The sequence below is a fragment of the Peromyscus californicus genome, unplaced genomic scaffold (assembly GCF_007827085.1).
Source record: "Peromyscus californicus insignis strain IS unplaced genomic scaffold, ASM782708v3 Scaffold_16__1_contigs__length_79575227, whole genome shotgun sequence".
Classification (NCBI taxonomy): Eukaryota; Metazoa; Chordata; class Mammalia; order Rodentia; family Cricetidae; genus Peromyscus; species Peromyscus californicus.
Window position 1 is genome coordinate 18,460,587 of NW_026294458.1, and position 17,655 is coordinate 18,478,241.

Genomic DNA, 17,655 nt, shown 5'->3' on the forward strand with positions numbered 1-17,655 from the left:
CTTTGTGGTCTCCTTCCCTCTGATGTCCTTGCAGAGTCCCGTGGACACCATCACCATCCTGCGTCAGTTTCCATTTTCCTCGGGCCTGCAGAGGATGTCTGTGATTGCCCAGCTGGTTGGTGACCTCCACCTCCACGTCTACATGAAGGGCGCCCCAGAGATGGTGGCCAGGTTCTGCCGGTCTGAAACAGGTACTGACGTTTTTCTCTTTCGAGAGGTAAAACCTTTAAAAAGGCCAGACGCAGAAAATGGACTTCTGCACCACCACAGTAAAGCACAGGACGACGTAAACCGCCGCAGGCGGTAAAAAGGGCAGGTTGGTTAGGCGAAAGTGGCACAGGGGAGTCTGTGAGGCGGGGCGGGAGATTTGAAGGTGCAGAGGTAAACATCTGGCTTCCATACAGCCAGGAAAGTACAGCCACCGTGGGACGACACGGCGGATGTAGAGCAAAACCGTAGGAGGTACCTGGGCTGGATGACTAGAGCGGAAACCTGGGGTGAGATTTGAACACTTGACCAGATCTGAAGAATTCTCTCAACTCTAGGCAAGGGGAACAGGGCTGGCTCTGCTATTAGGAGCTGAGACAGAGCAATAGGAAGGAGATTGTGTGTGTGTGTGTGTGTGTGTGTGTGTGTGTGTGTGTGTGTGTGTATACGTATGTATGTCTGTGTATGTATGCCTGTGTATGTGTGTCTCTGTGTGTGTGCATGTATGTATATATGTATGTGTGTGTATGTGTGTGTATGTATGTGTGTATGTGTATGTATGCCTGTGTATGTGTGTCTCTGTGTGTGCATGTATGTATATATGTATGTGTGTGTATGTGTGTGTATGTATGTGTGTATGTGTATGTATGCCTGTGTATGTGTGTCTCTGTGTGTGCATGTATGTATATATGTATGTGTGTGTATGTGTGTGTATGTATGTGTGTATGTGTATGTATGCCTGTGTATGTGTGTCTCTGTGTGTGCATGTATGTATATATGTATGTGTGTGTATGTATGTGTGTATGTGTATGTATGCCTGTGTATGTGTGTGTTTATATATGTCTCTATGTGTCTCTGTGTGTGCATATGTGTGTGTATGAAAGAGGGGGGGAACTGTAGGAGTCATTTCTCTTCTTCCACATGTACCATGTAGGACCCAGAACTTGTATCTGGTCATCAAGCTTGGAATCTTGTATCTGTTGAGCCATCTCCCCATCCTGGAAAAATTCTTCAATAATTTTTTTCCTTTTATTGAAAATAGATGTTTCTTACAATATATTTTGATTATGATTACTCCCAGTTCCTCCCTGCCTCCCCTCCCATCCAGATCCATACCCTTTCTTTCTCTTGTTAGAAATGAACAGGAATCTAAGGAATAAAATAAAACAAAACAAAAACCAACCAGAACAGGATAAAACAAATGGAAAAAGCAAGAGAAGCACATATAGATGCAGAGACCCACATGTGCACACACACAGGAATCCCGTAGAAACACAGCACTGGAAGCCATAATATATATGCAAGGGACCTGAAGGTTAAAAAAAAAAAAAAAAGCCCTGACAACATTATGAGACAAGGAACCACCAAAGACACCACTGAGTTCATTTTGTGTTGGCATCTACTGCTGGGCCTGGGGCCTGCCCTTCAGAGTGCTTTGTTTCCTTAGAGAAACTCCTTTGTAGAAAACCAGTTTTTCACTTGCAAGTGGTTATCCATGGGACCTAGCTTCTTTAAGGATGGGGGCATGTGTCCACTTCTCCTTCCAGCTCTAGGGGCCCATCTGGTCCAGACCTGTGTAGTCCTGTGTGTACTGTCTCAGTCACCGTGTCCATCAGTTTTTCCATATCAGAAGACCTTGTTTCCTTGGTGTCCTCCATCCCCCTGGGCTCTTACACTTTTTACACCTCCTTTTCTGCAGAGGTTTCTGAATCCTGGGGGAGGGATTTAATGGAGACATCCCATTTAGGGCTGAGTGTTCCAAGGTCTCTCACTCTGCGCAGTATCTAGCTGTGTGTCTCTGTCTTTGTTCCCATCTGCTGCAGGAGGAAGCTTCTCTGACGGTGGCTGAGCAAGGCACTGATCTATGAGTATAGCAGAATGTTTGGAGTCATTGGGTTGCTGTATTCCTTTAGCAGAGCATCAGTATTTAGTTTCCTCCAGGTCCATGCCTGTCTAGTCTCAGGTTCTTGGCCACCCAAGCAGTGTTGAGAGTGGGTTCCATCTCCTGGAGTGGGCTTTAAATCAAATCAGATCTTAGTTGGAAATATTTTTAAAAGAAAAATATTTTAGGGGAAAATGATTAGACTAAATTAGATGGTATTAGATGGTTTTCCCAGCAATTTTTATCTTTCTGGTCCAGACTCTGAGATGAGCTGTGTTATTTAATATTCTCCTAAACATATGCACATTCTAAGTGGTGGCCAAATTTATAGAAAATTTGTGCATTCAAATAAATTCACTTGGATGAAACTGGCATTTTTCTCCTGTTTTTCATCTGCTTGTTGTGATTAGCCACCAACTGTGCCCAGAATTCTAGATTTCATGAAAGTTTATTCTAACTTCTACATTTAGAGTCTGTTTAGTTTAATCTCAGAAGTCTCCTTTTCCTTTTTTTTTTTTTTTTTTTTTTTTTTTTTTTTGTTTGTTTTTTTGAAACAGGATTTCTCTGTGTAGCTTTGGCTGTCCTGGAACTGGCTCTGTAGACCAGGCTGGCCTCGAACTCACAGAGATCCGCCTGGCTCTGCCTCCCAAGCGCTGGGATTAAAGATGCCCGGTAGAAGTCTCCCTTTCTAGGTCAAGGATGAAGGACTTGCTTAGCGTGCACAGGATCTGTGTCTGATTCCCAGAAAGGGAAAAAAAGACCTCCATTTCTGCTTTTGATCTTCATCCCATCAATCCCATTAACTATGTCTCAAACAGGTTATAAAGTGTATTAGGCTTTATTCGCTTCTGCTTTCAGCCATGTAGACTTCAGTGAGAATCTCCCCTGCTGCACTTGCTCTGTCAGGAAGAGTCCAGCCTCCAATCTGCCGTTCTTATCTCCACAACAGCCCATACAATTCTTCCTTTTGTCTTGACCTTTGGTCTTTCACCTCCCTCTTCTGTAAAGAAACATGGGGTTAGAAGCACCCTTGAGATTAGGTCCCTGTCTTTGGGGAACATTTTAGAAATACGCAAAGTCTGAGATACGTGGGAACTGAAGGTCCAGCCCTCGCTCACGTTGTAGGTGGAAACCAAGGTGCGGAGGAAGGAGAGGCTTTAATAGGTTGAAGTCAGAAAGTGAATTGGGTGTGGAATGGAGAACAAAACTTAGTTGCTTCACCAGCTAAGCGTCGTAAGTCAGCTCTCATCTGACACTCTCATATAGGCACATTAGACGCCACAAAGAATTTATAAGCACAAAAACATAGTTCCGCCAAGATGTGTAAGTGCTGATTTGTGTCAGCAGCCTTCTTCGGCAGGGATGCGGGCTGGGGCCATGGCTCAGTGGGTAGAGCCCTGGCTGGACAAGCTTACAAGACTTACTGGCCGAGTTTGGATCCCTAGAACTGATTTTAAAAGCCAGATCTGTAACATCTGTGTCTGTAACCTTGGTGAGCCTGGCTTGTGGATGTGGGTTTTGCTGCTGTGTCCTGGTGAGGAGAGAACATCTCCGTACCTTAATCCCACTCATGAAAGTTCACCTTCATGACTTAATTATTTTCCAAAGGCCCGTATACAAAGACAGCCATATTTGGGATTAGGGTTTTTTTTTTGTTTTTTTTTTAAGATTTTATTTATTTATCATGCATACAATGAGTGTTCAGCCTGCAGGCCAGAAGAGGGCACCAGATCTCATTACAGATGGTTGTGAGCCACCATGTGGTTGCTGGGAATTGAACGCAGGACCTCAGGAAGAGCAAGCAGTGCTCTTAACCTCTGAGCCATCTCTCCAGCCCGGGATTAGGTTTTAACATAGTTTGGGACACAGAATCAGGACATAGCCCAGCTGATGAACAGCACAACTTTACCACTTTTTTTTCCTCATCAGAGTAATGTGAAGCTGTTGGTGGCCTGTGTCTGAAGCTCCGTGTTTTCTAGTAAAGTATTTTTACAAAGTGAAAGTGGAAGGAAGTGCTAGGTAGGTACTTCCTTGTGCTCTTACATTTCCCTCTCCCCCCCCCCCCTCTTCACAGTGCCCAAGAATTTCCCGCAGGAGCTGAGGAAATATACAGTACAAGGCTTCCGTGTCATCGCCCTTGCCCATAAAACCCTCAAGATGGAGAAGCTGTTGGATGTAGAACGTTTGGAAAGGTATGCAATGGGAAATCCAGACCTGGGGGAGGGTCTTCTTCTACGAAGGGAGGAAGCCCTGGAGATGGACTGACGACTGCTCCCATCACTAGGAAGTTCTTGGACAGAGAACTGTTCTCATCCAGTCCTCGGCTTGGAGATGGGCAATTCGGGTAGGACATGCTCAGGTCACATGGTGGTTTGTGACAGAGCAAATAGGGCAGCTGAGATTTCCCAGACCCCACATCGAAGCTCTGCCCTGCCCTGCCCTTGCATAGCATTTGTCTTAGTCTTGGGTTTTTGTTCCCCTCACCATGACAAATTCTCATCCCACATGGACCTAGGTGTCTCTCAGAGACCCCTCTCAGAGAACACAGCTGAAAATTTGGAAGGTTTCCAGAAACCCTCCCCCCCCATTTTTTTCTGGAATTTCTCAGGTCTGGGCTTTTTATTTCCCTCAGATCTGGGAGGGAGGTAGTGAATGCAAATTAGATTCCATATAGGAAATAAAACTCAATATTTTTAGTTACATTAAAGGGATGAATTGGCCTCGTTAGAGGATAACATATACACTGTATTCTTCCACCTTTCAGAGGTTCATTTTAAGTGATCTACAGTAAAAGAATAGGAAAACTAACTAGATGGTAGCCTATGTAGTCCATATATTTGACATATTAAATTTATATTTCTAATTCAGAGATTCTCTTTCCTATATAATCGGCTCTATTGTATAAGGTACCAATGTATTTGGTTCAATGTTACTATCTGCAACCTTTCTAATATAATTGGTGCCTTACATGGTACCTGTTTCTACATCTACAAAACATAGGATTGGGTTATCCCCAAGGAGCTTTTCAGATAAGAGATTTTTGTCTTTGAAATAGAATCATAGAGCTCACCCAAATATATGAGTGACATCCTCAGCTTTAACATTCCAGATGTTGGCTAGCCTTGAGCAAGCATAAAGATCCATAACACATGGGATGTAATAATTTTTCATACATGAATTTGAATAATAGTGTTAAGGTCGTGAGGTGAACCAGAGATTTACATAGCCAGTGACAGAATGTAGACAGCCCAGCTGTGACATACAAGCACAGCTGTATTCTCATTTAAGAGCCAGTAGGGAGATACACATTATTAGAAATACAAAATAAAAAAATAAACTATGCTATCTTCCCACCCATTACAAGTTTTCCCAGGAGATATCAGGAGTCCAAAATGTTTGTTGTTATGCAGTTGTTTTTACAAAACATTGCTTTGATTTTTATTAGGATAAAACTAGATTAACAGTTTTTTTTTCCAATTAGGAAAATAAAAGGTTCTTGAAAACTAGAGTCACCAAAGGAAATTAAGAGTTATTTTTGAGATAACTTAGAAATCATCCAACACTGAATTACAAAAGAAATGCTTCCTTAAGACCTAACCCTTTCTTGGTTGAGCAAATGTCTATTAACTTCTTGTTCATGTTAGATATTCAGGAACTACAGAAATGAATAAAATTAACTCCTTGACCCCAAGAATTTCATATCTCAATTGGGGAAATGGATAGTAAAATGCATCTGTAATATGTTATCTTATTGGTGGTTCTTAAATATCTTAGAGGGGAAGAATGAATTAGCTGGAAAGAACCTTGAAAAACACACACCACCGTTTCACCTAAAGAGGTCAAAGATGTCCTCTGAGGAGAGATGTTTAAACAAAGATGTGAGTTATATAAGTGCAGACAAGCCTCCCCAGAGGCTGGGCATTGAAGGATGGGGCAGTGGGTGCAATCGCTGATGGTGTGGTACAACAGCAAGAGCCCAGTTGCCTAGAGAACTGATTGAGGGGATGAACTGTAATAGAAACAAGAGCACCCCTTTATTCTTGCCATTGTGTCCATTGCTTGGTGTCATATCCTTAAAACTGTTGCCAAGGTTGATCTCAAGAAAATGGCCCCTTGGGATTTCATCTTGGCGTTTCAGTTCTCAGTCTTATGTTGACGTCTTTGGTCCATTTCCAGTTGATCTTGGCATACTGTGTTGATTACCTTTACATTGCTCTGACCCAATACCTGACAGAAGCAATTTGAGGGAAGAGGAGGTTATTCTGGTTCTCAGTTTCAGAGGTATTTTAGACAGTCATGGCAGGGAAAGCAGAGGAGAGTACGTCTGTCTGCTGTGCTGGAGTGGGACACAGAGAGATTCACATGGCAGCCAACCAGGAAGCAAAGATCAAGGACTGAACCAAATCTGTCCCCAGCAACCTACTTTAATAAGAAAACATGATTCAAAGTTTATAAGGAGCATAACTTCATAATAAAAAAAACCCAGTAAGTATGATTTTTTTTAAGGAGCCAAGGGCCCAAGTAGATACTTGTCCAAGACATTTGATACACATGGACATAAAGTGCATAAAAAGGCATTGGAATTTAGTCAGTAAGATGGAAATCCAAACCACAGTGAGATGATCGCACGCCTAGGAAGATGGCTGATTAGGGACTGGAGGGATGGCTGAAAGGTTAAGCGCTCTTGCTCTCTTGAGGGATCAGTTCCCAACACTACGTGCACATACCTACATGTGGGCAAAAGTTCACACACATAAAATAAGAACAAGTGGATCTTTAAAAAAGATGGCTGACTGAAGTGTTGTAAGGGTGTAGGGATGCTGGAACCTATCACACTGTTATTGGGAGTGGGAAATTATGTAACTGCTATGGAAAACAGCACAGGTTCAGAAATGAGTTACAAAGATGATGGATTTTTGAACCAACAACCCCCTAATTCTATGTCTGCACACAAAAGAATTGAAGCCTGGATCTCAAGGGGACATCCGACATCCCACATTCTTTGCAGTATTGTTTATGATAGCCACAATACGGAAACAATGTAAATGTCCATCAATGAATTAATAAAGAAAATATAGTATATACACACAATGGGATATCATTTAGCCATTCAAAAGAAGGGAATTCAGGGAGCCATGAGTTACCGTGCAGATGTGGCCAAGTCCAAGAACCATGCCACACACAACCAATCCTGAAAATGCCACAGAAATGGCATTAAGAAACCCCAGTTATAAAGAGGTAAATTTCTTAAGGGCGTTGACCCCCAAGTTCCTGAGTAACACGTGCTTTGCCAAGAAGCACAGCATGAAAGGCCTGAGGGAGATACAGGCAAACAATGGGAAGGCAATGAGTTCACGAGCAGAGGACAGTAAGGCTTTTGTGGAGCCTAGGGTGGCTAAGCCCAAGATGCTGAAGGTTCCCAACCACAGACTGAGCCGTCTTGCTTTCATGGCTCACCCCCAGCTCGAGAAGTAGATTCGAGGCTGCATGGCCAAGGGTCACAGGTGCTGCCAATTAAAGCCCAAGACTCAAACCAAGGCTAAGGCCACAGCTCCAGCTCAGGCCCAAACTTCAGTTCCAGGTTAGGATCCCTAAGGTACTCAGGCCCCTGGGAAGGCCCCATAGAAAAGGCTCCTATCTTTCAATGTGAAGACAGATGGAATAGTGAGATGCACCTACCTGCTATTTGCAGATGGTCAGTGGCCTAGGCTATTTTTAAAAATAAACCCGAGGGAGGATTTGGGGGAAAAGGAGGGGGAGGTGGCATGGAGAAGGTTGGAATCCTGCCCTCTGAGACAATATGTCTTAGTGTGGAAGACAAGATGCTCACTGAAATACACCTGTCAGAGGAAGAGGACGATGGATAGCACCTGATCCCACTTATTCCAGGTACCTGAAAGAGGCTCCTAGATTGAGTAAAGTGGCTCATCCAAGGCTTGGAGGAGAGGGAAGGTCAATGACTGAAAGTTTGAATTCCAAAAGGTCATGAGTTCTGGAGATCTGCTCTGTTGCACGCTGCCTCGGGTTAACAGTAGTGTGTTGCACACTTACAATTTTGCTAGAAGAGTGTATCTCAAGTGTTCTTATCCCAAAGAAAAGACAGAACTGGGAGCGGAGGACACCTTTGGAGGTGACTGGAACATCTCTTTTGATGAGGGTGATGGTTATATAGGTGGGTATGGGTTTGAACTTATAAAATTGTGTGCTTTAATATGTCCAGGTTTTGTACAAACAATTCCACCACTTCTTCTTCTTCTTCTTCTTCTTCTTCTTCTTCTTCTTCTTCTTCTTCTTCTTCTTCTTCTCCTCCTCCTCCTCCTCCTCCTCCTCCTCCTCCTCCTCCTCCTCCTCCTCCTCCTATAATTCATTTGAGATCAAACAAACAAAAGACAGCAGTACTGGGGATCTGATTTATGAGGGAAGGGGTATGCCCTGGGCTCCGGGCAACTCTAAGGCATTCAGGCCTCTTTTTTTTTTTTAATTATTATTTTGGTTTTTCTCTGTGTAGCTTTGGTGCCTGTCCTGGAACTCGCTCTGTAAACCAGGCTGGCCTTGAACTCATCGAGATCCACCTGCCTCTGTCTCCTGAGTGCTGGGATTAAAGGCTGTACCACCACCACCCGGCCTAAATGTACAATAAAATAATGGAATAAATAAGAAATTAAAAACAGACACAGAGAAAAACATTCCCGGAGTTAGAGAAATAAAAGGAAGCCTGGTGTGATGGGGCATGCCTTTAATCCTAGCACTTAAAGTTTAAAAAAATAAAGAGTTCCAGGACAGTAAATTCTACACATTGAGAAACACAGCCTCAAATAAAATATATATAAAAAAAATAAAACAATTCCACTTCAATGATGCTGTTAAAATAAGGCACTTTATGGACCTAGCAAAAACAAGCAAAGAGGCTGGACAGACAGCTCAGTGGAGAACGTGCTTGCCACACAAGCGTGAGGACCTGAGTTCAGTCCTCAGCACCCCCATAAAAAGTCCTGTTCATTTGTAATCCCAACACGGATGAAGCAAAGCGGACAGATCCCTGAGCATCCCTGGCTTAGCGTGAGGGGCAAGCCCCAATGTCCAGTGAGAGGTTTTACCGGCAACGAAAACTAAGGCAGACAGAACCTGCACACTTGCACACACATACACCCCCACACAAGTGACCACACGTACACTCACACACATGCACAATAAGCAGTGTACACTTGCACGCCTACATGCACACACATAAACAATAAGCAGAATTAACTGGTGAGTTTTCAGTTCTAGTTAGTAAGAAAATTTTAATTCATTTTTATGCCCAAGTTAAATACACTTTAGTGCTGGAAGGGTACAGTCTGAACATCAGATACTGTGGTAGTGATGACATTCATGCAGAATGCTCCCAGTGACTGGTGACTGTCAAACAGATTTTTTTTTTAATATAAGGTCAAGGGAAAAAATATTGAAAGATTTTGGAGATTAAAAACTTTACATAGTGAACCATTAAAAACAAGAATGAGAAGAAAAGAACACCATTTTTAAGATGTAGGTGGAAACTAGAAGTGATTGTTTTGGGGGAAGAGATAAAGTGTGGTATGGGGACAGGACCACTGGCTTTCATTATAAGCTGCTGGTTCTTTCCTTTGTTAATGTGTGCACTATTACATTAATAAAACATAGATAGAGGTTCTGAGGAAGAGAACTAAATCGGCCATGAGTACCACACTGCTACCCCTGAAAATGCTGATTTTCCTCCTGAATCCTAAGGGAGAAAGTGGAGTCCGAGTTGGCATTTCTGGGACTTCTCATCATGGAGAATCGCTTGAAGAAAGAAACAAAGCCCGTGTTGAAGGATCTGAGCGAGGCCCACATCAGGACTGTGATGATTACAGGTATGTGGGGTTCCGGAGCCCAGCAAGGAGCAAACTGAAAAGAAGTGTGACTTGAGCAAGTCCATGGGACTGAGCTTGAGGAGAGCTGTGCTGCATGGCCCTGCCTCCCTTGCAGTACCTGCAAGCAGGAGCAGCATTTTTTTGAGGCAGTGACTGGATCCTATTCTCTGCACATTACCACTCGTCCTACCCAGGGTTCTATGAGTAGAAATATTTGTACACAGGCTGGAGACATGACTCAGTCAGGAAAGGGCTTGTTATGCAAGCGGAGCTGAGTTCAGAGAGCCGGCTGCCATGTGAAAAGAAAGAACAGAGCGAGGTGACTCAGGGCTGAATCTCTGTACTGGGAGGTGGAGACAGGAGGAGAATGCTGGGGGTTTGCTGGGCAGATCAAGGAGCTCTGGGTTCAGGGAGAGCCTCTGTTAAAAAAGAAAACAAAATGGAGCATGGTTAAGGAAGATCCTTCTGACCTCATATATGAACACACACACACACACACACACACACACACACACACACACTGCCACCTCCCCCCCCCCCCAGAGAGAGAGGTGGGAGGTTACACATGGGACAGATGGCCAGGCATCGTGCGTGGTAAGCACACCCAAGTGTCGCCCGGTCCTCAGTGTTTCCTCTTGTGGTTAGTACATCCTTAGGACACACTGTGACTTCAGCCTGGAGCCATGTGTTCACCAATGAGAGCTATCTGTTATCTCAATATTAGTCATAAAGAGCTCACACATGTCTTCCTTCCTTTATGCATGGTTTGGAAATACACAGTGGGAGAGATGTTGAACTAGGTGTTTGCTCACTAAAGGCATACACTTGGGTAGGAGGAAAGGTAGTTATGAAAGAGCAGAGAAAACACTAAATATATTCAGTGCGCAGCAACAAAGGGAAGGAGAGATATCTTCGCTCTGGTGGCTGATAGGTTTGTCCTTAAAGTCTCTTTGTCATCTAGGTGACAATCTTCAAACCGCCATCACTGTGGCTAAGAATTCCGAAATGATTCCTATGGGCAGCCAGGTCATCATTGTTGAGGCTAATGAGCCAGGAGACCTTCTTCCTGCGTCTGTGACCTGGCAGCTGGTGGGGACCCAAGAGCCCGGCTCTGCGAAGAAGGTGAGCAGATGTTCAAAGACCCCTGGCTGGGCCTGGGTTTGTGGAACACAGCCCTGGCATGGCACAACCATCTGAGTCCTGGAAGTTATCACAGTCCCAATCCCTCAGGTGTGTGTGGTGTGTCTCGAGTGCGACACCCCGCAAAGTGTTTCCAGTGGCATTTTGCAAACCCAGCTGTACATGATCACCTGGGGAGTTTGCAAACTAACTTCCTACCGCAGGCTGTAGCAATTGAGTCAGAGTCCCTGGATAGGAAGGAAATAAGCTTGCCAAGGCACACTGGCGAGCCACACGGCAGACACCAGATCAGGGTCTCTGATTCCACACATACATCCACATTGCATGGCACCTTGCTGGAAAGCTGACAAAGGTAGAGCTTTCCAGAAAGCAAGCTTTCTGTTGGCTTGTCTGAGAAAAGCTCTCCCATATGAGAATGGCCATGACCCGACACTCCACTTTTGTGTCACTCCAAAGCATGGTCCTTCCAGCAAGGAATTACAGAGATGCTTCTTGGTTCCAGGCTGAACAGCTTCTGACATTGTTACCTAGACGGGGGACTTGGGTGCAGCACACAGACTGACACATAAAAGGAGTGGCCCTGGGTCATCGAGATGGGTTAATCTGACATAACCTCCACTTCCGGATGCTATGAAAGATGGCGGTTCTCTCTCGTACCTTCTACGGCCCTCTAGTATTCATTTCATGGTGAACGTGCTTGCTTCATACAGCATCTGCATCTCACTGTGTTACAGAACACTGGGCCTTCACTAATTTAACAACCAGCCTGTCTGTGCTTACATCCATGAGATTAATACCTCATCTGAGGTCCAGCCTCAGTTACAGCACAGCCTCAGCCCTTCTCCTTACCTCTGGCACTTTCCCTATCTTCCTACAAGCCAAGGGATTCCTGTCTTGTTTTAGTGGCTTGCGGTTGGCAGAGGAAGAGGAGGGTGGGTTCCCCTCCTGTTGATTCTGTGCAGGAGTTCCCCCCTCCCCCTGCTAAACACAATGTTTTCTCTGATATGTATGTCTCTAATGAATAAAATATTCGCACCTCCTGTACTGTTTAAGTCCGGTCCTATGGAAACGTAAAGCCTGCTGATAAATCTTGAGAGAAGCCATTGTCGGGGACTGCGGGGAGGAGCCGATGGTCATCATCAAATGTGTCGTCTTGTGCTGTCAGCCAGGATTATTGAGCACAGTTGAGGGGGGTACCTACAAGTGGCCGGGAGCGAAGGGTCTTGGAACATGTGATAATGGTGCATGGGAACATAGGTGTGGGAGAGGCTCTGGGCACCATGAGGGAAGGGGGTCCCCTGTTTTAGTAGGGTCAAACAAAATTCAGAAGTCAAACACAGGAAAGAGCTAGGTACGAAGAACTAAACTATGCCTTCTTGCCATGAAGAAACCGAGTCAATGAATGGTACAAGATCTTAGGAAACACAAGGGTACATGAGGAAGAAGTCGAGAGACATTCTTGGCACCTTCCTATGAAGGCACAATCACAGGAAAGGATGAAAGCTGTTAGAGCATCATGTATTTATATAATTCTGGGGGCGTAGCATTTTGCCTTTCTTCTTCCTGCAGGTTGAGGTTCCAGGGTCAAATGACCCCTCCCACACTTGCTGATGCTCATTTCTTTCTGCAACACAAATTCACTTTCTTCCTTCACGCATCACAGGGAAGCTGGCACTGCTTACGAGCCCATGCGGAAACAATGCCTTTTGATTTTAGGAAACCTACATTGATATCGGAAATAGTTCTGCACCTGGTGGGGAAGGTTACCATTTTGCGATGAGTGGGAAGTCATACCAAGTGCTGTTTCAGCATTTCTACAGCATGCTGCCCAAAGTAAGTGCTGATGGAATGTGATGCATTGTCAGGGTCTCCAAGTGAGTGGAACACAGAGAGTAAAGAAGTGACAGGTCACTGAGGTGGACTTGGGTTTGGGAATGTGCATCGCTGAAAGCACCTTGACTTTCCAGGAGGTTCCTGGTCCTGTCTAAACCCACCAGACCCTGCACAGACAGCCATGACCCTTCAGTCTTCAGTGCTGATAGCCGCGCTCACCCCGTGGCCAGCCCAAGCTCAGCCTCCCCCTCCCTCCATTCCCTGCCTGGCGCAACTTCCTAGTAGATCCACACATCAGCTTTCCTTGTACATCAGTCTCTCTGAAAGCCACTAGCCTGTGTCAGGTGGAGCTCCATTCCCCTGCTGCCTGGAGTCTTAAATCACAGCAGAAGGAAGCAAAAAGCACCAGGGTTTATTTTCAGAATCATTTATTATCTTGTCCTCTGTGCGTCCTGCTTTAAAATAGTGTCGAACAGGGTTGCGCTGTCAGTGTGGTGGAGAGACGGGGCATCCAAGCTGAGGGTTGCAACCATCTGTTAGCAGAGTCTAAAATAATCTGCCACCTTACCTTCCTTGGTAAGTAAGTCAAGGACTGAAGAATGTGGGGGCTAAAGGTTTTGAGAAAGCTCTTATTCTAGGCCCTACTGTGGAGATGGGAATCTGAAACTCAGAGAGGTTAAGTCACTGATCTAAGGTTTGCACAGTGAATTGGACTCATCAATTGCTCTCTTCTCTGTCTGTGGCGGCAGACAGTGTATAATGAGATGAGCTGCATTTCCCAAAGAACTTCACTCCGATTGCTCATGTGCCTCTTAGTTGCTATGTTAATGAGACGTTACCCCTTCTCGGGGAAAAGAAAAAAAAAGTAATTGGGTCCAGCAAAGAAAGTAATGGAGCTGTGTTGGAGGACTTAAAGTTCAATATTAAACCATTAAATCTCTCATTCTGATTCCTGGCTTTGGGTCTAATGTCACACACCCAGCGCGGTGCTGAATCAATGGCCAGGAATGACTTTTCAGGATTTTCACTTCTGAAACATTCTCCTTCCTAAGCTTGCTACGATGATTGTCTTTCTCTTTAGATTCTGGTTAATGGAACCATTTTTGCAAGGATGTCTCCTGGGCAGAAATCAAGCCTCGTGGAAGAGTTTCAGAAATTAAAGTAAGTGACAGGTGTAAAAAGAGGCTATGGCTATGTCCTCTATGGCTGCCTAGCTGCCTACCCCCTAGTGTCTGAGGGTAACGCCATTGGTTTGGTTTATGTTTCTATGGATCAGGTATCCAGATGTGGCTCAGGTAAGCCTTGGTTCCTGAACCAAGGGTGTAATTATGAAGGGACATAACCAGGTGTTAGCCAGAAGTGCTTAAGCTCCTGCCGTGTGTTGAAATAGAGATACTGGTTTTTACTGCTCCTTGGAATAAGTCATTCTCAACTCCTTGAGATGCGGGTCATTTCATGGGAAAGAGGCTAATGTCACCACTGACTTCCATATGTAGAGCGAGAAAGCAAGAATAATGATAGAGGTGTAGAAGGGGATGGAGGGGAGAAGGTGGGAGGGAGGGATAGTGTTACTGTTCCTCATTCCCTAATCTTAGAATAGTTGGCTGCCTTCTTTTCTTTTGAAGCAAGTCACTAGGTCCCCGCCCATACTCAAGGGAGTGGATTTCACAATGACATGCATTGCAGGAGGTGAGGACAATTGAGACCCATTTTAGACGCCTACTACCCCCAAAGAACACTAACTTTGTGGCCCGTGCAGCCTATCTCGAAGGAAGATTGCCTGCTTACATGCAGAAAGAAGAAATAAGGAGGGTTTGTGTAGCTCAGAATGGGAAAGGTGGCAGTGTATGAGTTCTCTCCAGAAGTCATCTGCTTGACCCAGTAAGGGATAAGTGATCATTTCAGAGCCTCTTAGCATGAGGGAAACAGCAGCTGGCAGGGACCAGAGACAGAGGGCAGATTCAACACTCTGTCAGAGCACTGATGACCAAGTCCCGTCTGAATGTGAAAGTCTTTGCTGAAGTCAGACCTACCTATTCATTACTTGCTGAAAGTATTACGGTTTCTAGCCTGAAGGTTTCAGACAGCATACAAGGAGTAGTGAAACAAGATAAATGTTGCTTCCTCCTCACGTTGGAATCAGGAGACTACCTCTCACTATCAGATTTTATTGGCTGAGCTTCATAACAAAGTCTCAAATGCCTCCCATTAGTTTCCCTATGCTTTCAGACTGCGTAAGTGGCCAGGTGTAAGTGGCTAGCTCATTCACATGGTCATTCGTTACATGGCATTGGCTAAAGAGAATAATTTTCCCTGTTTCAAATGCCTGAGAAACATTGTTGGGTGACACTCTGAAAGCCATGTCCCCCTGAAACACAATTAGCATGGAAAGATACATACTGGGACAGAATGAGCTGACTTCTTGGTTACCCATCATCCCCTTTGCAGCTCTACCCTTGGCAGTGCAGATCAAGCTCTCTTTCTAAACCCAGGAAACACTAGGAGATATAAGATCCCTGGTGTGATGCAGACACTCGTCATGGGCTCTAAGTCTTGAGGAAGGAAGTCTATTAGATGACTACAGGTAGTGACGACACTATGACATGGTGTGCAAATGCTTGTGATGTCACTAGCCCAGCATTAGGCTGAACTGGTCCATGTTGAACCACATTCGAACTGTAGAGAAGGTCCAAGAGTGACTTCTTATGGGATCTCCTAACAGGACTTCACTTCTATCACTCGTGGTGTGATTTTGGAAAGTGCCACCGAAGCATTTAAAGCATTGCCATGAGCCACTGTTGATAACATGTCATTCATTCACTTGTAATAGGAGGGCCAATGCCCTCTGCATAAGAAATCCCTTCTCCGTGGCAGCAACTTAAAATTCGTCCTTCCATTTAGACCCTGGTTACGTACCAAGCTGATATACATGGGGTACACGTTACCTCACTGCCACTCCGAGACACATCCAGGACACGTGCATGCTCTAGTTGTATCTGCCGAACCATGTGTCGGGGACTGTTCCTCCTAATGTTGGAACTGAACACTCGGCAGCGGTGAGAACACCTTGGCCAGGTTAGACTGTGCCCTGCCTGTTAGGCTGAGTGAGAAGTGCTGTAATCATGACCTCACTCTAATCATGACTCCATGTCCTTGAGCGTGAAATGGTGGACATAATCAACCTGACTTTCTTTCCAAATGGCGTGATTACTATCATGGCTGATGTCCGTGGTGTTATCACTGTCATTTCAGTGATTGAGACAAATTAAGTTCTGGGCCTTTTCCGTCTTGAACCAAGATTCCCCAAGTCATTTCCTTGATTCTACATCTATTCAGCACACACACACACACACACACACACACACACACACACACACACCCCTTGCATAGGAGCTAGTTATAATGGAAATTATTCAGGAGAACTTCTGAGCTGAGCTGTTGATTTTTGTATCTTTTCCTCTGTAGTTATTACGTGGGCATGTGTGGAGATGGAGCCAATGACTGTGGGGTGAGTACCCATGACTTCTGCTAATACAGGCAGTGCTTCAGAATCACTCTTGAGTCCCCCAAGGAACCCCTGGGGCCTCTTCCTCCTTCCTCCAGCAGCCACTGGCTCATGCTTACCTTTCCCTGAGCAACAGAAAGAGGTGGTGCTGCTTCAGCTGTCTTCTGGCAATCCCCAGAATAATAAAGTGACCTTCTGACACTCCCCAAGTGGACTTTACAAGATTATCTGGTTTAAGCCTTTATTGCCACTGATAAGGAAAGGAAGCCTCTGGGAGGGGGCATGCTTTTGCACAGGGTGCACAGCTGGTAATGCCTTGGAGAAGAAAAAGGTTGAAACTCATAAAGTTTTTAATTACGTGAATTGCATTTATTCCCACCAAACCCACTCTGAGGTTAATTTTTGAAAATTAGTTTCTCCCAAATTGTTATGAAATCCTAAATGGTATGGTTTTTACACACTATAGCAAAACTAAAATTAAATGAGTCTCAGGTTATTCTTCATTCCCAGCAGGAGGGGAGTATGTGTTTTATATTCTGGCTTTGGAAGATGTGGGTGAAATAATAGTTGACTTTGAGGACTATATATGTACTTCAATAGGTAAGTGTGGTACAGGAATTGAAGAACAGGGCTGAGGTTATAGTAGAATAGTAGAGTGCTTGCCTAGCATGTGTGCTGCTGAACCCATTAAAATAGTGCAAAACAGAAGAGGAGGAGAGGGAAGAGGAGGAGAGGGAAGAGGGAGAGGGACAGAGGAAAAAGGAAATTGCTTCATACTCTTTATATCTGTATGTATCTAAAAGCTCATTAGACATTTAAGATCCGGCCATTCATTTTACTTTGCTCTTAAATATTTTCTCCAGTGTTTGTGAAAAAAAGTGTGTTCATACTTAAAGACTTAGGATAAAAATTTCTACCTGTGTTTCATGAGAAGACAGTTGTTAGTCCATTCATTCAAACTAGGGCGAATACTTACTGCTATTAAGTATGTGACATTTACAGCAAAACAAAAATATCAAAAGGACAATCTCTGTTCCCCCAAAAGGCGATCATCTAATGGAGAAATCATGCATAAAATTAACCCTGACATATGGCAGATGATCTTAAGTTACATAATAGAGGTAGAAAACACTAAGGGAGAAAAGAGGAGTGTGGTGATGTTCTAAGATTTATAGAGCTGGAATCTACTGCATACCAAACCATGCAACCAAGCA

At 44.5% G+C, this 17,655-nt stretch overlaps 1 protein-coding gene across 2 annotated transcripts in view; it reads left to right on the forward strand.

Moving 5' to 3' along the window:
- The window catches only part of Atp13a5 (ATPase 13A5), a 127,590-nt gene that overhangs the window by 73,951 nt on the left and 35,984 nt on the right, over window positions 1-17,655 (forward strand). For both annotated transcript variants that reach the window (XM_052740600.1, XM_052740601.1), the window contains exons 16-22: window positions 35-191; window positions 4,164-4,281; window positions 9,839-9,963; window positions 10,925-11,085; window positions 12,820-12,936; window positions 14,018-14,097; window positions 16,402-16,444. In XM_052740600.1, coding sequence (XP_052596560.1) covers window positions 35-191; window positions 4,164-4,281; window positions 9,839-9,963; window positions 10,925-11,085; window positions 12,820-12,936; window positions 14,018-14,097; window positions 16,402-16,444 — 801 coding nt within the window. The remainder of the gene's footprint in view (window positions 1-34; window positions 192-4,163; window positions 4,282-9,838; window positions 9,964-10,924; window positions 11,086-12,819; window positions 12,937-14,017; window positions 14,098-16,401; window positions 16,445-17,655) is intronic.